Here is a 22,429-nt window from a genome sequence, read left to right on the forward strand (position 1 = left end):
AGAGAATAGGTTGTTGGGAATAGGTTAACTCGATTTTTGGAACAAATATTAAAATTTAATTTAAAAATGTAGAAATTAAGGTCAGTGCTTCTTGGTGGTTTAGGCCAACAGGGAAGCCAAGTTGGTGTTCATAAACGCCCTCTCTTGCATTCAGGTCACCCACAGATAATTTGAAGAATTTTAATTACCCCCGGACAAACTACGCAAACTCCACACAGGAGGTTAGACACAGTTTGGCATACGTGCTCACTGCCATTTCAATGTGACGCCACAGAAACACATGGCAAATGTCAACACTGCCTCCCAGTGGGTCCAGCATCTTGGTGCAGTAGAAAGATTTGTCCGAAGTGCCCCTGAGCAGAACGAGCGTGATAATTCAGTGAAAAACATGACCAATTACCCAAATGTCATGAAAGTAAGCCGAGCATATCTAAATGGTAAAAAACAACAACATCACAACCAACAACAATAACAACAACGTGCTATACCAATTACTGATTTGTTACGTACTGTTCACTCAAGATCATTTGAGATGTAGTTGCGTTTTGTTGCCACTACATGCCACATCGCTACCGAGCTTAAAATACACACTTGGGTCCGAATAGCGGCGTAAAGGAAGCAAACGAGGAAGCTAGTCAGTCAGTTTCTCACATGTACACAAAATACACACACCACGATGGCTTCTTTAAAAAATAAAAAGGCCGTCGCAAGCAGCAAGCAAGACGACACTAATTCCAACGTTCCAGAAGGAGAAGACAAAGAGTTCTGTCCTGGTTACGAAGACGTCGATGCTTTCGTTAAAGTAAGTGTTTTGTCCGCGTGGGTTTTAAGGAGCAAGGAATAATGAGACTAGCACGGTGGATGCACGTTACTTCGTTCTGGTTTCACTTCTATTTCAGTAATAGATATTTTAACTAAAACTAGTACTATTGTGTTAAAATGTCTGTACGAGTGGTTCTTGGCCGTCGTCGATTAATCGATTCAGTGTTATAAGACGTTAGAATGACTAAAGACATGTCTTATTATAAATTCATTTTATTATTATAAAGGATATTCTTTTACATCTAATAACACATTTTCAAGGGCCTTTCCGGGCTACCTTACCTACTGAGGATGAACTGCATCGACACAAATGAAAACGCTCAAATGAAACGTCACAATACACAAAATAGGACATCTTAATTTTACCTAATATCTTGGCTCTCCTGTCTTGTTAGTCAAGTAGCTTGGATACATATGTTTAATTTGAAAATTTAGTTTTGGTTACCTAAAAACAGAATGAATATAAATGCATGTAGGCCTACTGTTACACCCCAAGTAATATATAACATCTCCGATGCATGACTGTTTCAAGAATATTTTGACAACTCTGACCTGGGATGCACATAAAAGCAAAAGCATCCTTGAATATCTAAAGTGAAACCTGTCTCTTCTTTGCAGTATGGGTTGGGCTCAGTGTTGTTGGCCACCAAAGCATCTGGCGGCCTGCCTCAAGCTGGAGACGACTTTGATTTCTATCGGAGCTTCCCCGGTTTTCAGGAATTCTGTGAAGTTCAAGGAGATCAGCTCTTGCTTTGGTGAGTTCTTCAAGCATGATGATTCTCCCTTTGAGGCAATAAACCTCAACCTGTCAGAGACATTCCCTGTGGTATTTCCACAGCCATTTACATCTGCATCTAATACACATTGTAGAAAATCATGTTTTTAATGAGACAGCAATTTAATAGTTGTGCCAAGGTATTCCAACTGAAAGACTTAAATAGATTAAAGTGCAAAATACTTAATATTTGGTTCTAAATCATTTGCTTGCAAAAACTGCGTAACCGACATAGATTAAGCTTGATGCAGTTACTGTCAGTAAAGGATTTTATGAAGTCTTATTCACCTAAATCTATTTAAACTATCTGTTCCAATACTTTTGCACATCTAATACGCTAGTACCAGATTCACACGTATATAACTGTATATGAAAGTGGAACTATTGATTCACATTCCTCTTTTGGATGTCTTTCGGAGAGAAGTAGGCTGTATCTCCTGACATGTATCTCTGTGTTAGCATGAGTCAGATCATGCAACATCACAGCTGCCGATCTCGCATGAGAGACTGCGATAAGCTCACCGGGCTGGAGGAGAGGTTTGACTTGGTTGTGGACTCCAACGATGTAATCCTAGAGAAAGTGGTATGTGCTACCATTTTTCAGTGTCACAGATTGTGTTACAAAATGCTTACTACAAAGCAACTTGAGAAATTGCATCCAAATCTCAGGGGATTCTTCTGGATGAGGCTGATGGCGTGAACAGGAGCCAGCAACCTGTCATGCCCGCAGGCTTTCAGCCTCCCAAGATTGTCGTCTCCAGCTGGAATCGCAAGGTTGGCCCATTCGCCTCCCATCGTCTAGATATGTTTGTCTGCCTCTCATCTGAGCTAAAACGGTGCTTGTATTGATCAGGGTTCGAGTTCTGGAAGTCGCTCTGAGACGTTCAGACTGCTCCAAGCCAAGAATATCCAAAGGCCTCAGCTGAAATTCAAGGAGAAAGTTGACAATAGCAACACACCATTTATTCCCAAAATTTTCATCAAGCCCAATGCGCTCAAACCACTTCCCTCATGTAAGATGCTCTTCATATTATGTATAGCTATTGTAATATGCATGAGATGTTAGCACAAAATATTTCATATCTCTCAAGAGTTAAAATGTGGTTCCATTGAGTGTTGTTTTTCCATTGCTTACCAGTTCTCTTGCTCCTTTTTGTCCTGAGGACAGATTTCACCACCAAACACATGCGGAAAGAGAGACCGGAAGATCTAGATGTCCCGGCGGCGCTGGCTGACTTTATTCACCATCAGCGAACACAAGAACACATCGAAGACATGTAAGAAGTTTACCATCATGGACTGTTTTGCCCTTTGCTGTTTTTTTAAAGTCACTTAATCTTTTCTCCAATAGGTTTGCACACCCTTACCAGTTTGAATTGGATCATCTTACAGTGCCTGATAGCCTTCTGTCCAAGACGGAGCCCAAGGTAGGCAAACTGAAGCCTTGCCATCCTGTCTTTATCTCATCATTGTGAGATGTAAATTTAAAAGTCGTTAATAAACTTGTTTTCCAGAATGAAAGCCTTTCAAAATGGCACCGTTCAATAGCCAGAATAAATGGCAGTTAACAACATTCCCGCATTTTGTAAGGAAAACAAATTCATAATTATTCTGGCAAAATTCTGGCACTCAAAAAAATTAAATATCTGAGTATTTTGATCTAGGATTAAACCCCAATTGTCCACTTCTGGTGGTCATGTTTATTGTGTGTGATGTCTTCGATTTGATGGAAGGTGCCTTACAAGAGTTTTTAAATGTCATGTTTGCTTTCTTAAATCTGCAGGCTTGTTATAAAATAGAGCTTGACAGCGCTTTAGTTGAAAATTCCACTTGTGTGAATTTCAAATGATATTAATTATATAATGTATTTTTAAGCGCGTGTCCCTGCCAACAGATGTTGGTCTCACTCACATCTGTTTACAATTGTAGATGTACAAACCTATAGAAGAGACTCCCTGCTCGTTCATTGAGACACTGGAAGATCTAGTGGCTCTGAGTGAGAAGCTCAACGAGGTGTCTGAATTTGCAGTGGATCTCGAGGTACGTACAATTTCAGTTTGACACAAATTCAATGCCAATGATCAAAGCCCGGTATTATTTGCCAGCTAACATCTCGCCAACTGCTTGACAGCACCATTCATACAGGAGCTTTCTGGGAGTTACCTGTCTGATGCAGATTTCCACCAGAGAGCAGGACTTCATCATTGACACCTTGGAGCTCCGCAGTGAGATGTGCATCCTGAATGAGTCCTTCACCAACCCCTCTACAGTCAAAGTATTGCCATTGCTTTGCTAATTATCTTTCTTTTTTTTTTTTTTGAGGGGGCGGTTGTTTATATCAAGATGACGCTTTGTAGGGACATCATACTAATCATATTATTGATTACCATTGGTTCAGGATTATTTATCATTATTTGTGATTCAGCTCTTCAATCTATTTTTTGAAACTGATACTGATTATTTTTGCCAGTGTTATCGTGTCATCTGTATCATTGCATTGAAATGCTTGCACAATGACGCATCGGTAAAAGTGACAACCCGCCTACAGTTTAGTTTCTTCTTTGAGCGTTGTATGCAGGTGTAGTTTGGCCAGGTTTGTGTTAATTGAATCCAACGCAATCATTATGAATTCATGCAATGTATCAGTACGCTGATTTCGACCGTCAGGTGTTTCACGGAGCAGACTCGGACATGGAGTGGCTCCAGAGGGACTTCGGCTTGTACGTGGTCAACTTGTTTGACACGCACCAGGCCAGTCGAGTGTTGAACCTGGCCAGAAATTCGCTTGACCACCTGCTCAAGCACTACTGTGGCACAGATGCGGATAAGCGCTATCAACTCGCTGATTGGAGGATCCGGTATTGTGCCTTTTTCGGTTTGATCTTGTTCTGTGGATGCTGTAGTCGCTCAAACCACGGCCTTGATTCCACAGGCCCCTGCCGGATGAGATGGCACACTATGCCCGCAGCGACACCCACTATCTCCTCTACATCTATGACTGTATGAAGGCGCAGCTCTTGGACTTCAACCATGGCCAGCCCGGTCTACTGCAGAGTGTCTGGAACAAAAGCAAAGACATTTCCCTGAAAGTTTGTACAACTTTGACTTGCTGCTCCAAAGAAATTGAAATGCCACTTTGATATAGTCGTCTTTAGCGCTTGTCCTCTTTCTCTCTCTCGCGCGCTCACTCTCTCTAATATTTCTCTTAATTCTCACTATTCCTTCTCCCACACAGAAATATGCAAAGCCAATATTCACTGAGGAATCTTATCTGGAGGTCCAGAAGAAGCAGAAAAGGTCTTTTAACACCCAACAGCTCGCTGCCTTCAGACTATTGTTCGCCTGGAGGGACAAGCTGGCTCGGCAGGAAGATGAAAGCACTGGGTAGGGTGTTTGGAGATGCATCGCAACTGTTTCAGACAAGTTTTCACTGCCCACACGTTCAGTGGAAGATCTTACTGTACTCTTCTCAACACAGTTGATGTTTTTTTGGTAGATATGTCTTGCCCACCCACATGATGATCAAGATATCTGAGGAGCTGCCCAAGTAAGTTGACTCAGTCTCCTCGCTCATCTATTTGTTCAGTCACTTTTTTAATTCATAAACTCACCACCGTGTTTTTTTATTTTCTGCTCAGAGAGCCTCAGGGCATCATTGCCTGCTGTAACCCTGTCCCCCCGATGGTGAGGCAGCAGGTCAATGAGCTCCATTTATTAGTGCAGGAGGCTCGAGAAATGCCTCTCCTCAAGGTGAGAAGCATTCCACCCCGTCAACTCTTGCCCTGTTTATGTCATTCGTCATCGGTTTGGGTTTCTGCACGCAGGCTGAAATTGCGACGCCAAAATCAAAAGGACTCACACCAACAAGGACGGTGAGAAACCTGTCAGTCGCAAAAGAGTAATTTGCATGCAGTAGATGTTTGGAATTATTATAATTTTGCTGTTCATTTTTCAGACAAAGGTTACGTTGTTTGGCCCTCATGATACATCCAGGGTTCACATTGCTGATGATGGTGAGCTGTACTCTATATACACACGTTTATATAAAGAAAAAAAAAAAACACAGGTTCCATCCATCAAAAAACGTTAGCTGGCTGTGATGCACATGTTGAAGCGACAGTTTTTTCTACCTAATCAAATGATTAAAAATAAACAGTTCTTGAAGACTAGTGGCAAATGTATTGAACCTAAAAGTTGCATGGAACCGCATTGTATTTGGGCACCCTTTCTTACGTGAAGCAACAAAGGGGTTAGGATACTTTGAAGCACACTTTGAGATTCCTTGGCTTTAGCCATTTATCTGTCACCTCTTTTTCCTCCTCAGAGCTGCCTGTTAAACAAGGAGTGCTCTTCTCTGATGACGACCACAAGTCTGACATGGATGTTGAGAAAATACGTAGTCTTGTGGCATCTGCCAAAATTACTTTGTTTGAGGTAACTTTAAGCTTTCCTCCAAATGTATTCATTATAAAGCTTTAGGCAGCTAGGTGAGCCACTAGTAGATAAGTAGTTTTTTTTTTCTTGTTTGCAGGAGCCCGAAGCAAAAAAAATCCTAGAGTCCCTTTCTGTGGCTCAAATGAAAGCTAGACGTATTATCGAGTCCTTTGAAAACCCTTTTCGAATGGTAAGTCTTGATCAGACACCAGCCAAGCAGACCATGGTGGTTATCATGTAAACCCAGGCACAATATTTCATGTACTTCTGTGATTCCAGTACTTGCCTTCCAGTGGCGTGCACGTCAATGAGAATGCAAAGTTAGACCCTTCTTCAAAGATATTTGAGGTACAGCAAAGTAAATGCAGCAATAGTGTGAAGCAAATGCGGAATTAAAGCAGAAACTTAAGCAAGCTGTCTGGTTTTTCAGATCAGTCAAAGATGGAAACTGCGGAGTATGGAACAACAGCAGAGGGAGCTGGAGTTAGCAAAGAAAGCCAAGGAGGAAGCAAAGCAACAGGCAAAGAAGGCAGCAGGTAACAGTGTCTTGAATTTCCGAGTAAGTGTGACCAATTTGCTTATGATAGAAACAAATTCAAATAAAATGTAAACCTAATCTGTAATGTTTATATACATGCGTTTTTTTCCCTCAACTATTCACCGATAGTAGGCAAGCACATGAACATGCAGTCAGAACTCGGTAACTTCCCCAAACAACCTGAGTTAACCTTGGATCCTCCCTAACATTCGAAGATTGACTCCTCACCTCTACTCATTTGCTTTGCACCAATTACTGAAGGGCTCTGCTGCCATCTTGTAGCATCGTCGAAGAACGCAAAAGTCATTTGTCCATGCTTCCCCTTCAATACTAATGATAATCCAAATGCAATTTTACTGTTGCTTTCATCAGAGGAACGACGGAAGGCTAAAGAAAGCTACAAAGAGTCCCTGCAGAATGTGGCCACCGTACGCCAGCAAGCTGCTGTAAGTACTTTTCTCTCGTTTTTTTGTCGATTCAATTCTACTGCACTGTCTGTATCCCTTTTAAAAAGTGTTCTAATCTACACCACCATGTTCCCAACACATGGCTTACTTGAATGTCCACTCTGACATTTGATGACTCACAAAAGTGCACTGTTCTGTTTGTGCCTGTCACATGATGCATCTGGGGCAGAATTGGAAAGCGATATGTCCGTCACTTGTCAAACACTTATGTTTTAGTTCCTCCACTGATCCCCACCCAAGTTGTTCAGCTCGGCAAGCACAAAAAAGATCCATCCGCTAGTCTGTTTGTATACGTGAATAGACATAATTTGTCGATGAAGGTTTTGCTCGTAACTCGAATTGTTGGCAAACACGTGTGTTCGTAAGTTGAGGTTTTGCTGCGCATTGTATCTCATACAAACTGTAGTGATGATAATAGTGGCTCACCCATTTGATCAGGAATGTGCAAAAGTGGATGGAAAGAAACGTGAGAGGGTCCCCAGTGAGCCTGGAGAGTCGACTCCCAAGCCGAGTAAGAAACTGAAATCAGCAGAGAAGAAACAGACCAAAGCTTCTCCTCAAGAAAGCTTCAAGCCTTTTGACTACAGTCAGTCAGACCTCAAAGTGTTTTCCGGTATGGTGTTTCTCATTTTATATTTAAATAGTAATAAGAATTTTACCACCAGGTTATGCTATTCAGTATATATACTTAACCAGTGGTTTTGTTTTGTACAGATACTAAATCAAAGGACAACTCACAGTTTGATCCAAACAGGCAAGCCTGTGACCCTAAGAAAAAGGTAGTATATTTATTTCTTAATTTAAAACAGTTGTGCATAATTTACCTGTTTGTTAGTGCTTAGTAGATTGTTTTTTCTCATCTTACAGAAAATGGCGGGTGGGAAAAAGAGTCATTCAGGTGCTGGAAATAGAAGTATGTCATACCTAGCCGGAACCTCAAACAGGTAAATGTTATATTGTAAATTATATTTTTTTAACCATCCCATGACCATTATTTCCTATTTTTTAAACAGAGGATTTCGACACAACTGGCCCAAAAGATAGAGATGTTCTTTTATGCCCTGGGATTTTATCATTTTTTTATTTCAATTTTTTTTCCTCATCTGTAGGAGTGTTTTCCTTGTGAATACATATTAAAAAAATCTGTTAATAAAAATCGATTGGCTGTCACTTTGTTCCGAAAATATATTTAATATACAGAAACTTTTGAAAAGACTTCACAAATGCTGAGAGAACTCAAAGTTGTGACATTGTTCCCAAACTCAGCAGAATAATGCTTCTTGCCACACAGCTTGGTTGATCAAGGTGGAGATGAAGAAAGGACCACCAAGCCAAGTAGCTTGTCATGGTCATCCCAATTTGCAGATCTGAACACAATTGAAAACTTCTGCATTACTCGGGACTCGCCAAGACAGTCAAATAAGTATGCGCACGTTGAAGACGGAATTAAAACGGATGGGCTGCACAGATGGCATAATGACAGTATTCTTCGCTACCTGAGTTGAGACAAGCCATTTGGACCGAGCTCCAAGGACCAGGACAACTGTTTGGTAATCGGACTTTGTGTTAAATTCTTCAACAGTGCTCGTGTATGTCATGGACCTGAGGATTGCACGAGAGAGAGGGAGACAGAGGGACCTCCTCACACTCCCCCGCACCTTTGTCGTCCCTGTTCAGAACTGCGCAGGCGCACTGACTCCAACCTCGCTTCATCCTCACGTGGGTTTCGGGGCGTTGCCAGCGGTGAGAAGTCTAGCAAACTATGTTGCGTTTGCTCGTATGCCCGTACCCCATTGGATGACTTAATTGTGCAGCGTGACGTCAGGCGTCTGCTATTCGTTCCGAAGGGAAGCAGCATGTATGGCTGTTAGTCATATCGTAAGTGTCAAAACGTTGTCGCGTGTCACGTTGGCTGGTTTATAAACACGTTTACCTGAGCTCGAGGGCGACCGGCATGGACAATATCAGAGACGGCTGGTTTAAGGAGACGTGCACACTATGGCCCGGCCAAGCTACCAGTCTCCAAGTAGACGAAGTCCTCTATCATAAGAAATCCAAATTTCAAGATGTGCTGGTGTTCAAGAGGTGAGTTCTTTACTGTTTCTGCACTGTGCTAACGCTGCTAGCTCCAGTGGGCTACTTGCTGTATTTGTATCACCAAGCTATCTATTTAAGAAGTTTAAGATAATAACGCAACACCTTCCTAAAATAACTACGATCGATAAACTTAGTTATCCTAAGGATGTGTACCTTCTGAAATGCATCGTTTTTGTGCAACGATGTGGAGAGGTTTTGAAATCTACTGTAAAGGACGCTTTTCTCTTACGGTTGACTGCAATTTGTTCATTTCAGTAAAACCTACGGCAATGTGTTGGTACTGGATGGAGTGATCCAGTGCACGGAGAGGGATGAGTTTGCATATCAAGAAATGATTGCCAACCTTCCCCTGTACAGCCACCCTTGCCCCAAGAAGGTAGCAGAATCATTTAATCGGAAAATGACATCTATTTAATGTGATATTGTCTTTTGTCAATCCTTGAGCATTGTAAGACGTGTCTCACCTATTTAAAGGTTCTCGTTATCGGTGGTGGGGATGGTGGCGTGCTGAGGGAAGTGGTGAAGAATCCACAGGTCGAATCTGTGGTTCTCTGTGAGATCGACGAGGTGAGGGACAATTTTGTGCTGAAATGGAAGTTTTTTTTTGCACAACTTGCTGTTCTCTAACGTTAAGCTGACCAGCAAATTTCACTAAGTTATCGAAGATTTCATCAGTAAACTCCCTTGTTCATTTGCAACTTATTTAAACCGTCGTCCCCATCATGCTATGTTCACAGCAAATGCCACATTTATCTCCTGTGTAGGACGTCATTGATGTCTCAAAGAAATTCCTCCCGGGCATGGCGAAAGGTTTTTTCAGTCCAAAGCTCACACTCCATGTTGGAGACGGATTCGAGTTTATGAAGAAAAACCAAGATGCCTTTGACGTTATTATTACGGATTCATCCGACCCTGTTGGTAAGTCTAATAAGATCTTACAAAGTGTGTTTGCGTCTATCCTGGAAGTGGTCCGTTCGCCATTGCCCTGTTTAGATAAGGAGACATTGGTAATATGTGTCAACCGTAGGCTCGCAGGGAGCCTCTTGTATAATTGAGAACTGTACAAACAAGTGTGACTTGACTTGAGTCTTAAGATTTTTATTGTGCTCATGTTGCAGGCCCCGCTGAGAGTTTATTCAAGGAGAGTTATTATCAACTGATGAAGACAGCATTGACAAAAGGCGGAATTCTCTGCTCTCAGGGTACATTTTATTGCATTTATTTTAGGATTAATGGGAAAAAAAAAGTTTTTATCAGAAAATCTGTTTTGATTTTAAAATTAAAAAAAAAAAAAAAAAAAAAAGCGAGTCCATCCATCAGAATCATGCCACGTTAAAATACTTTTTATAAACATGTCTCCACTTTTCTTGGAGCAATGTCTGAAATTGACTTATTGTAGTGTGGGAATAATTTCTTAGGACCACACCCTCTCAAACTAACACATAACATATGAAACTGGATTGTAATCCTACTGATTGGAATAGAAATGAATCATATCACAGCCCACGTATCGAGATTTATGTGTTGCATCAGTTTTTCTTGAGAAATACACACCCCTAATTTCTTCACTGGATTGTAATCCTACTGATTGGAATAGAAATTAATCATATCACAGCCCACGTATCGAGATTGATGTGTTGCATCAGTGTTTCTTGAGAAATACACACCCCTAATTTCTTCACTATGTATTTCTCCAAAGAAATACACTCTCTTTCAGGGTTTCTCAACTAGCATGAGAGAGGGGAACCGACATTTTCCTATCTTAATGTTTTTGTTTTTTCTGGTGTGGTATTGTAACAAAAATTTAAACCAGACGGGCGAACCAGTAATCGAAAGAAAAAAGAAAAAAATGCCAACTTTAGTTCTAAATATTGTTTTCCAAAAATATTGAAAAACAACTTTGGCAAATATGCTACTATGTGGCCGACGATATATATTTGGAGACTGTATTTGGAAAAAAGCCTTGCAAACTTCATTGACAACTTTTACAGGTGTGTTGCCAACAGTCCTGACTCTGATTTATTGTATATTGCATGGATGTTTGTATTTATTAAACAACTGATTATTTTTCTTCTCCCACGGATATTCCTTTCAAATATCCCTCATACTGATGATGAATAAACATTATGTGGATTCAAGAGACCAAGATAATATTCTATAGCCTGAAGCCACGTGCCTAAAAGTGTGTGCTGACTGCTTCGCTTATGTAACATACGTATGTTGCATAAGCCACACATGCACACGGGGATCCTATAACCGTGCAGACATATGAGAACAGTGAGGGGCTAAAGCATTACTGCAGCAGTACATTTCTGCCAGCGGGAAGCACAGAGTGGTACCTTCATCACCCACTACAAAATGGAATTGGGTTACACCTAATATGAAGAAGGCCTGTAATTCACCCACGTCACTTTTATACTTGGTTCAAATTTCATTTCGGAAAATGACCAAAATGATCCTAAAATGGGTCCTAAAAGCCAAAATGGCTGACTGTTCATGTGTGTCTTTCTGTTACTTTTCAGGAATGGGTATTTTTTGTGTGTGCGTGTATGGGTCTACCAATGAGAGCCATGCCATGGGCAAGGATTCCCGTGGGTGCAGTGTTTGCTGCCAGGGACATCAGTTTTTACTATTGCAGACAGGGCTGCAAAATTTATGCATTTATTTCTACCGCCAAATTATCTGTCGACCAGGTATTTTCAAGGGTAATTGTGACGAGTTTGCAATGATAGTTTGCAATCATAGTTTAACGTTAGTGTCTATTTTTGGTTCATACTATGAATTTTGGCGGTTCAAAATATTTTTAGAGCGTTTTTGTCCTTAACGCCTGAGAATGTCTTGGATTGACTGTAATGCAAAGGAAACAAAGCAATCTGAAGAGCCATTTGGCCAGTTTATCCCTTCCATGTTTCAGTCTGTGAAATTTGACAAAATATACCCCACAAGCACCAGTGCTCATTTTAGACTGTTCTTGTCATGTGTGCAGGAGAGTGTCAATGGCTACATTTGGACCTGATAAAGGAAATGCAAACCTTTTGCAAAACCTTGTTCCCAGTGGTGGACTACGCCTACGGTACCATCCCAACTTATCCCAGTGGCCAAATTGGATTCATGCTCTGCAGTAAGAATCCTGTGAGTGTCCCGTTTCCCCAGAAAAAAAAACTTGCTCGCTTATTTCCCCTCGACTGATTTAAATTATTATTTCAGGAAACGCAATTCCAGAAGCCGGTGAAAGAGCTGTCAAAGGGAGACCTGGAAAGCATGAACCTGAAATATTATAATACAGAGATTCACAAAGCAGCATTTGTCCTTCCTGAGTTTGCAAGAAAGGTCAGTGTGCTTAACAAATGATGGAGGGAGGGCAGATACCATTTTCAAGAAAAGTAGGTCTGATCCTTTCCTACTTCCTTTCCATGGTGATTGACAGGTCCTCAAAGAAGCGTGATTGGCCACAGCAGAGCAGCGGGTTCATCCTCCACCGGCTCCAAATACAGCTTCCCATCCTCTTCTCAGCACTCGTTCCCTTTTAAGTGTAGTTTCCTCAAGATTTCAGGATGAGTTTGTAAAGTGGGGTCAGTCAGTCGCCCCCTGTTTCTCCCCACCCTTCCAGACCTAAGCACCACCCGTGTTTATTTCCTCATGCGTTGCATTACCCATGTTCATCATAAGCTCGTCTCATAAACAAATGATGACGATCCCATCCAACCCAGACCTCATGCTCAAGGACTGTACTGTTTCAAAAAGTGTTCTAACATTGCATGTAATTGCAATGTATCGCTGCAGTTTCAATGGAGATATTCTGTGCTCATTGGAATGTCAGCGCATGCCGGCTGCGTATGTCGAGTATACAAACACACCCTCATATATTCAGAAAAGATTGCTCCTCAATAGGTTCTCAATCTGGTTGTGTACGTATTAAGGTATGAAATAGCATTTGCTGCCTTTAAAAACCCAATAACGGCTTCGTACTCTCTTTTGGTATGAATGATACATTTCATTTTTAGAACAGAAGCTGCAACATTAGTTCAAAAGCTAAGTTATGCAATTACTGGCGGTTTGGCTAATGGGGTTTGGACTATGTTAAACTTTACTGTGGGAAGCCGTTATATTACAGTGTGGTTGCTTAGCTAACATCTGAAACCAATTACTGTGAATCTTATAGTTTTTTTTTTAAATAAAACTCATTAATTGTAATAAATCTGTTGAATCAAATCAATCGTGACTTGGAAATGTACAGTGACATACTTTTGCGTAGTTCTGGCTGCAAAGCTCAATCCATTTTCAAAGGTCTCTGCAATTCCCAACCACTGAGCCATCCGGTTGGGTACAGCAAATGTTACGTTTATAATGTCCATCTATGCCAGCAAAATATAGTGAAGGCAGTCACAGAACATTTGAGCGCTCATCCACTGAATGACAGAAGCTTTGTTCACCTGTTACTATTTACCAAAATAATCAATTTTTTTGCAATTAAACGCTGGCCAATCATAGGCCTGACAAAGACTACACTGAGCTTGTTAGTCTTGAATCACCTTTGCATACAGTCAAGGGTATGAATGATTTTTAACGAGTTTTGTATTTATTTGCCGCCACTATGGATATGTAATTAAGATGTTGAGGTAATGTTACAAAATTATAACACAAAGAAGTACAGACATCTTTTGGGAGGGGGTTTCTGTCTCCGTTGCACTTTCATGTTCCAGACACTAGATGACAGCCTTTAATTTGATGTCGGTCCAAGTGAGGTTTCAATGTTTTTGCATTTCTCCACTTAACATTTACACAAATTGTCTTAAATTATTATTTAATGTACTTGTTATTGGCTGTACTGTGAGTTATTGATTTCCTCGTGGTGATTTTACAAATGTAACATTTTTGTATTGTAGTTTTAGCTATGCCAGCAGATGACGGTAGTTATCTGAATTGCATAGAGATTTGCTATTGGAATCTCAGAAAGAATTTGTTCTCTTTGGAGAAAAGGTTATATCTTCTGACAATTTTCTTTTTTTCATAACAAAAGAAAAAAAGCTATGCAATACAAACCTCCGTGGCGGTGCAAAGCAAGCATGTCAGAATTGATAAAATATTTCACTTTCAAGAGTGAAGACTGTCCTAAATGCACTTGCAATGTCTGCAACATGGCAATGCGGATGGAAAGGTTGCTAAAGCAAAGAGACAAATACTCCAACAAAAACAAGAGGGCAAAGAAGATCACAGAAAGGTTGGTCGAATTTATTGCTCTTGACAACCAGTCCATCTCAGTATCACTTGGATAGCACTTTGTTTTTGATAATACTGTACCAAGTCAGTGTTTTTCGTTTTACTTTTGTCTAAAATGTTAAATTGAAGCTGACCTTTAATTATCAGTGAGATTTTGATTTCATGGGATTTACAATAATAGTCGTAATACTCATTGATGAAATCTTATAAAAAGTTGAGTTACTTGCTCAAAATAAATTTAAGTTTTATAAATTTCAATACTAAAAGCAAAATATCGGATCAGGACTCGAAATCGGGTCCAATTTGAGGTTAAAAGATCGGATAGGGATCGGAGGCCTAAAATGCAGATCGGGACATTCCTACCTACAAGTCTTTCACAAAAAATAATGTTCTTATGATGGACCAATATTTATCTGAATATATATCTTGTATATCTTTATATACATATAACCTATACTCCAAAGCAAATTAGTATACAAACCTTTCCTACAAAATATGCAGCTATTTTTCTAGAACATTTTACAAGACTGAGACTTTATTTGTAGAAGATGCATGACCGTTTTTGCAAAATATGTTTTATAGAAAATACACATTTTTAATTTAAAAAAAAAAGCTATTTTTACCATTAGATTGACACTTTTCTCAAATATATTTCTTTTTTTTTTCTCTTTCAAAAACATATACAACTTGCATGTCATTGTCTATTTATTTATTTTTACCAACATGATCCCTAATCCCCTTTCATAGCGCATGTGCTAGCACTGGAAGTCATGAAGTCAGGTACATCACCCATAATTCATGCAGACAACATCGTCGGCCTCTGTGTCACCATTCCATTATTAAGGAGTGACATTAATACTGACATGCATGACCAGAATAGCCAACATATTAACTGTAATAATCACATCAATTCACGCCATGCCAAGTGATGTCATCTCTTGCACGGTAGACAAACTTGATACGCTTGATACTTCACTTTATTTGTAGTTTTTTCATCTCTGGATTAATCTCCAAATAGGCTCGAGGACATCCAGACATCAAGTAGTGAGTGAGCCAAGCATGTTAAAAACAGATCCGAAAGCACAGCTTTTTACACAACAACCAAGATGGACCGACTGGAATGGAAGGAGGCTCTGATCGCCGTAGGTGGCTTCGTCTGCACACGTCACGACATCTTAATTGTCAGGTGTCACACAATGAAGACATAGCTACTGCAAATGTCAGCAACTTTTAATCACTTTTCAAATGCACAATTTCTTTCAAGCAAAATGTGTGCGTGTGCGTGTGGCAGCACCATTTACCTAGGAAAAAAGCATTTGCATCAAACTTTTGGAAAGAAAACATAACCACTGAATTTGTACTGAGAATTAATGATCATCAGCATGTCTTACTAAGTTCATGTTTATTTATTCATGTCAGTTCATGTTATGCTTTGGAAGAAACTATGCACTAAGCTAAAATACATTACCTACTGTTCATTGACAGAAGTATCGTCTTATAAGGGTATAGTGATTTAACAATGCATGTTACTTTATTTCTAAACAATGAGTTATTAGAGTAAATGATTCATTTAACACCAGACACTTTTGCATTAATAACTGGGTCTAAACTAAAACAATCAAAATGTGCCCTACGGTGTTCAAGACCAGAAAAGCCCGTAATAGAACAATTTGTTAAATTCGCTCATGCAATGGTCTCCATGGACAACTTCAGACAAATGGTAAAATATTTTTTGATAAATCATCAAGTGAACCGCATCCTAATTGCCGCCATTACCTGATGGCAACTTTTGTCTAAGCAAAATGCGACTTTTCTTAATTGATCAAATGGATGACAGAGTGGGTATGCTAATGTATGATCTAAAGTTATCTGCTGTTCCTACAACTTAAATAAGTGTCAAGAGTTGATGTGATGTGAACTGTTTTGTTTGAGTGGGAGGCCACATGTAATTAAGTCAGTATACAATACGGCACATCCATGGCACACCTGACGATTTGTCAAGGCTGCAGCAAGTGGTATCTGTTGAAGTTATGTAGTGCAGGGATAGAATGTTTGTTGGAGAGTGATCCCGTCCATATTTGTAGTTTGGTATTTGTGAATTCGTCCAATTGTGTTTTTCCCCTCTCTCTCTGGATAAATTCACCTATGTGCTGTTTGGTGCTCCCTCTGGTGGCATCTTGGTGCTATGGAATAATGTTGATGTGAGTTAAGGATTTTTCATTAAAAAAAAAACAAAAACATTTGCCACCATTTTGTGGGATCTATTGCCCTAAGTAGACCATTTTTTCTCTTCCCCTCCTCAGCCTAAAGTAGACAAAATAGATGGGATAGAAACTTGTTACAAAGGGAACACTTTCTGATATAACTTCTTCACTGCAATCAAAATAGACTGAATTGTATTAGATAGCTATTGATTACACTAAAAGTTGCAAGATGACAGCGACTGACTGTCTCACTATGACAGCTGAAGTTCTTTTCAAAGCACATTCAGCACCTGTTAGAGCACCATTGTTCATGACAGTACATGGAAATTGGATCGTTAGATTGAAGTGTTAGGTTAAACCTCAACTCCGTCTCCTTGCTGAAGAAAATTGTCTCGGTCTTTCTTTCCAAACGTTTTCTCGGGCCATATTTCGCCGTCTTGTTAGGTCCGGTGTAAGACCGTTCAATTGTCATTTGAAGGTGTCACACAGCCCATTAGAAGCTGTGTGACACAGATGCCACATCATCGACAACAAGTCAGCTTCTCATCATCTATGTTTGAGTGGTGCTTTGGAGGAAAATATGACCTTTGGATTGGCTATGTTTGTGGATCATCACCTAAGATTTTTTAAATATTTTTTGTGGGGGTAGTGACGCATCCACTTCTGCAGATGAACCACATGGATGTGTCCACCTTGTCATGAAAGTTAACTGTTCTCTCTTTCCATTTGTTCTGCTCTGACCCTTCCCCTCCTCCCCCCCAAACTCACACACGCATACCCACTCCGTCATACTCCCACCACCTTCCACGTCAGGCAGCCGTATAAAAAGAGTGAGGGGCTTAGAGGAAAAGCAGTACCTCTCCGACTTGTAAATCTTGGTGGCCATCGGCTGAGCTACTACTCTCACTGCTTCCATCTCCTGCTCTGGATTTCTGCCTGGTCCCAGCGGCTCTCTCCAAAGTCCCAACATGCAGATCCTGGTGGTGTTAGCAGCTTTCATGGGGGTTCTGCTCAGTGTCAGAGCAGCTGCCGTGCTTTCTGTGGAGGACAGGAGCCCCATGCAGGGGCTGAACAGGGTGAGGATGAAACACTTTTTCTTTTATTGACCAATTTTGTGTGAGTTCGCAGACTAGTCTGCAGACAACATTGGATACAGTACACCTGCAAAATTATGTCTTTATGGAGCTAAAATGTTCCACTTTTGATTGACGCTGTCAGAGACGTGGTTACTTAACAATATGTTTATTATTGTGGTTCATTTGTTCGGCAAGTGCATTACATTATAGCAAAGAGGCATACATACAACTTTTCTTCACAGCTAATGCAAGAAAAACACAAAAGAAAATAGATGAAAACCAAATACAAATAACTTGAGTCTTAATGGTTTACATATGTATAGGCTATTTTGTATATGTGTATGCATTTACTATGATAGTAAATGAAAATATAAAATAAATATGTAAATATGTTTATTATTCTGGTTCATTTGTTTGACAAGTGCCTTACATAGTAATAGCAAAGAGGCATACATACACATTTTCTTTACAGCTAATTCAAGAAAAACACAAATCAAAATAGATGAAACACAAATAAAAATAACTTGAGTCTCAATGGTTTATATATGTATAGGCTATGTTGTATATGCGTATGCATTTATGTATATATGTATGCATATGTATTTTTACATCGATACACACGTACAGCAATATTAAACACACATATACAATAGCGAAATACATGTGTAACTAATGTAGAACTGTACTCCATTAATGTTTTTTATATTTAGAAGCAGTTTTTAACCAGAATAATTAATATATAGTTAAATAACTATAGGCGACACCAGAGAGCCAGGTGACAAATTGTGGAAGCATCTCTTGAATTGAAGATTATCATATTGAGCAGGTGGAGCTAATACCATGTCCAATATGGACAGACAGACAGACAGTGATCGATAAATGGAAAAGGAAAGTATCTGTAACTATGCGGTGCTACTCTGTTCCTATAGGGACAGGACCTAAGCAAACAGCGCAAAGAGCTGATCCTGAAACTGGTGTCCAGCTTGCTAGAGGGGGCATTGGACACCAACGTGCTCCCAGAAGAGACGTCACCCGAGGAGCTGGAGGAGCCGCTGGAGTCGCGGCTGGAGGAGAGGGCTGTCTACAACAGGCTATCGCTGCCTCAGCGTGACCGCAAGGCGCCCTGTAAAAACTTTTTCTGGAAAACCTTCACCTCCTGCTAACAGAAAAAAAAAAGAATCAGCACAACCCACTGCCAGCCCCTCATGAACTTTAGTGGAACTTAGCTGTGCACATCACCTCCACTTGTCAGACATGCAGCATTGATGGACTTCACGGGACACACTGTCTCTTATTAACACATGTACTGTATTTATGTACCTATTTATTTGTGTATACTATGTATGTATTTATCGATGTGTTTATTTTCTTTTTAGAGTTCTGAATAAATCTTGTTATATTTGCACATGGTAAAATAAATACATCTGTCTTTCCACCTGCTTAGAAAATAGAAGTGTTGAATGGCAAAATGCATGACTTGGGCTTTATTGTTGCTTATAATTGTGAGACTGTCGTAAAAAGCTGGGGTCATAAACAAGCAAAGCAAAACCATTTAGAAGTATTCTAGAAAATATATATACAGTTCTGCAAATACATTAAGCACTATTTAGAGGTACTGTACATGTTTGAGTAAAAACTACATTTTTGACATCACTCCCAAATTCCAATCTTGTTATTTTAGAGCATTTGTTTTCAGAAGATGAATGGTTCAAATACACCCCCCCCACACACACACACACAAAACCCTAATGTTTTCTAGGCTCTTAATTTTTTTCCCAGAGCTGCATATTAATAATCAAGCAAAAGACAGAGAGATTGTGTCAGTATCACCAAATGTGATCTTTCTGACTAATTTCATGAAATCAAAACATGCCCAGATTGCAGATGTAAAAGATAATCATCCTTTAGAAAACAACAAGGAATCTTTGCATTTATTGTCATTATGTCATCAATGCAGATCCCTTGTAACTACCATCCGATCCTGACAGCACTCCTTAATTATTCACGGCCATGTGCTCCTATGACTTATCATGGGTCATTAAGCCTGAAGAGAAGAATTCATTTTCCAGTTTACGGAATGTTGTCACATTTGAATTCCCGCTGTCAAGAAAGATAAAAAAAGGAAAGTTTCTGCCCCATCACCTTGCTATTAGTGCTTCATCAGACACACTCTCCTACAAGCTCATTTCTCATGTACATGATTTGCTGGCAAAACATCTTAATGTTGATTTATGACTGAATATGTTGTGTGTAAATGACCAATCTTGTTCCTCGTTATACAATGAACATTTAATAAACACACGAGCACTTGAAGTGGAATCATTCTGCAGAATAAAACCATCTGGTATTTTTGTTATTCTGTTCCAAGAAAGATTCATTTCTCGCATAATTGATTGTACAGCATTACTAATTTAATCTATATTGAATTTAAAAGTTTATTACTGTGGTTAAAGTTTGCGCCACCTAAAAATTAAATAAAAAAATAGATAAATAAATAAGTAAATAAATAAATAGATCCGATTGTGCAGATATACCGTAGCTAATACAGTCAGTGATTGTAGGTCATGATTTGTACTAGTCTGTCTAAATACTAAATAATTGAATAAGTGAAAGTTTACACCTTAAAAAAAAAAATATATATATATATATATATATATGTGTTTGGAACGTGAGAGGAAGCTGGAAGAGCAATATATGCCGACTCCACTGCATCATCTGAGTCAAGATGTGAACACAGAATCTCATGACCGTGAGAGACACAAAATGTACGCTCCGGTGACAACTTTTTAAAAATGTTTATTTATTCATTTATTTCTATTTTATTTATTTTGAATTCGCTGCCAAGCAAGAAAGGTGTTACACTACTGGATCACTTTCTCACTGCCCAGAACAGGATGAATAAGAGATAATGAGTCAGAAATGTGTTCGTTTCACAGGTGCAAAGGTTAGTTAACATTGTTCACAACACTGACTGAATCATGACTGGAACATTAAAGGTTGGAGTGATCTAATTCTTCTCTTTGTGTAGTTTGGGCTCGCAAGAAAATCTCTTCAATGACCCATCTTGCAAAATCTAAGTCTCAAGATGATGAGTAAGTGCTCAAAGCCATGTAATTGCATCCTTTGACTGTTGCGTGGATCAAGGCATCTGTGGGATTATTATTCTTTCACAAAGTGGCATCCATCACATCATAGCAAAACGAATTGATCGCAAACACGTGGGAGTTGCGGTGTTGAATCAAAGCGGCGATATCATTACTAAATAGAGATTCTTTTAGAAATGGAGTTTATAATCTAGGAGATGTTGAGCCGAAGCGGATGTGAAGCAATTATATATACAGAACCAGTCAAACGTTTGGAAACACCTTCTAATACTCATCGCTGCATCTGCCTAGCCATGCAATGTTAACAAAATGGGCAAACAAAAAATAATCAGTTATGGCCTCTTGACAAAGGCACTCAGAAAGAGCAACCTGATCCTTGAGATTCTAAAAACGATACAATTTGAGGTGCTGGTCACTGCGGAGCTTCATTCAACGGAGCACAAATGAGCGTGCGCATGAGTAACATCAAAGAAGATGCCTGAAAGCCAAACATTTTGTTTGCCATCCTTTTGATCTTAAAGCGGCAGACAGGACATGGCAGCTTGAATAGCGTTATTGGCAATCCTAAGGGGGAATAAAAACATCTTCAAAACTTTTAAACCAAAATACTAGGTCATTGTTTTAAAGAATGAATCGTTCTATGTTTGCAGTGAAATTGCACAGGAATGCTACAAAGTATCAGGAACGGATGATCATCTGAAATATGTGCGTGCCAATTTAGAGCCATTACTAGAATCGGAGCCGATTGTTGGGGGGGAATTTGGGGCTAGAATCTGGTCGATAATCCTATCATGTGAACCAGGCTTTACACTTAAAACTTAAAACTTTCGTTCCTTGATAGTGTTGACTGCAGCAAATGACTTCCGGTTGGACTCAAAACTTTAGGTTCTACCTTTTTCCTCTTAGTTTAAAACGTCTTACCTTAACTACAATCAATTAGATGTAGAATCAATTAGAATCATGGTCGGTTATTGCACCTTTTGTTGCTACAAAATCCTTGTTGTGTCAATGAAAACTGCAAAAAAGCATTTTTTTTTGTCAGATTAGATGCTTCGACAAAATCCTTGTTGTGTCAATGATAACTGCAAAAAATTTTTTTTTTTTGGTCAGGTGAGATGGTGCTGCAAAATCCTTGTCTCAATGATAACTGCAAAAAACAAAATTTTTTTTTTTTGTCAGATTAGATGGTGAATTTTGAACACCAGAAGCTCACGTTGTTTAGGCTAATCAAGACAACGGATGTGCAACGAATTGTTGCATCTAGCCAGCATTATACAATTCTCCAGGCCAATTGAGAAATGGCTTGCTCCTTCGGTTGCTGTCATTGTTAATTTTCCCTTGTTCGAGTCCTCTCTGATGCTGGTGTCCCTGTTGTTTCTGCCTTACAAGATCCCCAGACCTCAATCAATGAGGATCTCAACCACGCTTGACTCTCACTATTTATGTATTTTTTACATTGTGTCCGCAGTAATCATAAAAAGTCCTCAGAAAAATAAAAACAGATTCCTGAAACTTGGCTGAAGTTCAGCCACCACTGCATTTCACGTTGTTGTCTGCCCTCTTGCTGTAATTAATTTAAATTAAGTTAAATTTATTTTATTAACCAGCATCCAGGATGCCATGCCTATCCATCTCTGTCAGCCAGACTCACTTAGTTCATTTTCAAAATTTTGGATGGCTTCTGTGCTTACC

The 22,429-nt window shown here is 39.6% G+C and overlaps 3 protein-coding genes across 3 annotated transcripts; all 3 read left to right on the top strand.

Annotated features, from left to right (window-relative positions):
- The first annotated feature begins 617 nt into the window (after positions 1–617).
- On the top strand, positions 618–8,206 carry exosc10 (exosome component 10). Its single transcript, XM_037243325.1, has 25 exons — positions 618–802; positions 1,441–1,577; positions 2,057–2,180; positions 2,267–2,371; positions 2,451–2,610; positions 2,766–2,874; positions 2,949–3,024; positions 3,527–3,637; positions 3,729–3,872; positions 4,265–4,455; positions 4,530–4,686; positions 4,833–4,981; positions 5,094–5,144; positions 5,236–5,347; positions 5,422–5,469; positions 5,553–5,610; positions 5,922–6,031; positions 6,129–6,221; positions 6,311–6,379; positions 6,462–6,567; positions 6,942–7,015; positions 7,475–7,649; positions 7,751–7,815; positions 7,904–7,980; positions 8,050–8,206. Exons 1-25 carry the CDS (start codon positions 677–679, stop codon positions 8,078–8,080), a joined length of 2,658 nt encoding a protein of 885 aa, XP_037099220.1. The 5' UTR covers positions 618–676; the 3' UTR covers positions 8,081–8,206.
- A 683-nt stretch (positions 8,207–8,889) lies between these two features.
- Positions 8,890–13,645, top strand: srm (spermidine synthase). Its single transcript, XM_037243689.1, has 8 exons — positions 8,890–9,121; positions 9,389–9,509; positions 9,608–9,700; positions 9,898–10,051; positions 10,252–10,335; positions 12,120–12,265; positions 12,341–12,463; positions 12,561–13,645. The coding sequence occupies exons 1-8, from the start codon at positions 8,991–8,993 to the stop codon at positions 12,576–12,578; spliced, it is 870 nt and encodes a 289-aa protein (XP_037099584.1). The 5' UTR covers positions 8,890–8,990; the 3' UTR covers positions 12,579–13,645.
- Positions 13,646–17,377: 3,732 nt separating this feature from the next.
- Positions 17,378–19,103, top strand: cort (cortistatin). Its single transcript, XM_037245830.1, has 2 exons — positions 17,378–17,633; positions 18,563–19,103. The coding sequence occupies exons 1-2, from the start codon at positions 17,526–17,528 to the stop codon at positions 18,794–18,796; spliced, it is 342 nt and encodes a 113-aa protein (XP_037101725.1). The 5' UTR covers positions 17,378–17,525; the 3' UTR covers positions 18,797–19,103.
- The last annotated feature ends 3,326 nt before the right edge of the window (positions 19,104–22,429 follow it).

Source organism: Syngnathus acus, chromosome 2, assembly GCF_901709675.1.
Source record: "Syngnathus acus chromosome 2, fSynAcu1.2, whole genome shotgun sequence".
Lineage (NCBI taxonomy): Eukaryota > Metazoa > Chordata > Actinopteri > Syngnathiformes > Syngnathidae > Syngnathus > Syngnathus acus.

Bases quoted from the DNA above. Each gene is read 5' to 3' on its own strand.
- exosc10 (XM_037243325.1), top strand. From the start codon at position 677: ATGGCTTCTTTAAAAAATAAAAAGGCCGTCGCAAGCAGCAAGCAAGAC. The intron at 3,873-4,264 runs GTATTGCCATTG...TTCGACCGTCAG, and splicing joins CCAACCCCTCTACAGTCAAA to GTGTTTCACGGAGCAGACTC. The intron at 4,982-5,093 runs GTAGGGTGTTTG...TTTTTTTGGTAG, and splicing joins CAGGAAGATGAAAGCACTGG to ATATGTCTTGCCCACCCACA.
- srm (XM_037243689.1), top strand. From the start codon at position 8,991: ATGGACAATATCAGAGACGGCTGGTTTAAGGAGACGTGCACACTATGG. The intron at 9,510-9,607 runs GTAGCAGAATCA...ACCTATTTAAAG, and splicing joins GCCACCCTTGCCCCAAGAAG to GTTCTCGTTATCGGTGGTGG. The intron at 10,052-10,251 runs GTAAGTCTAATA...CTCATGTTGCAG, and splicing joins GGATTCATCCGACCCTGTTG to GCCCCGCTGAGAGTTTATTC.
- cort (XM_037245830.1), top strand. From the start codon at position 17,526: ATGCAGATCCTGGTGGTGTTAGCAGCTTTCATGGGGGTTCTGCTCAGT. The intron at 17,634-18,562 runs GTGAGGATGAAA...CTGTTCCTATAG, and splicing joins CCATGCAGGGGCTGAACAGG to GGACAGGACCTAAGCAAACA.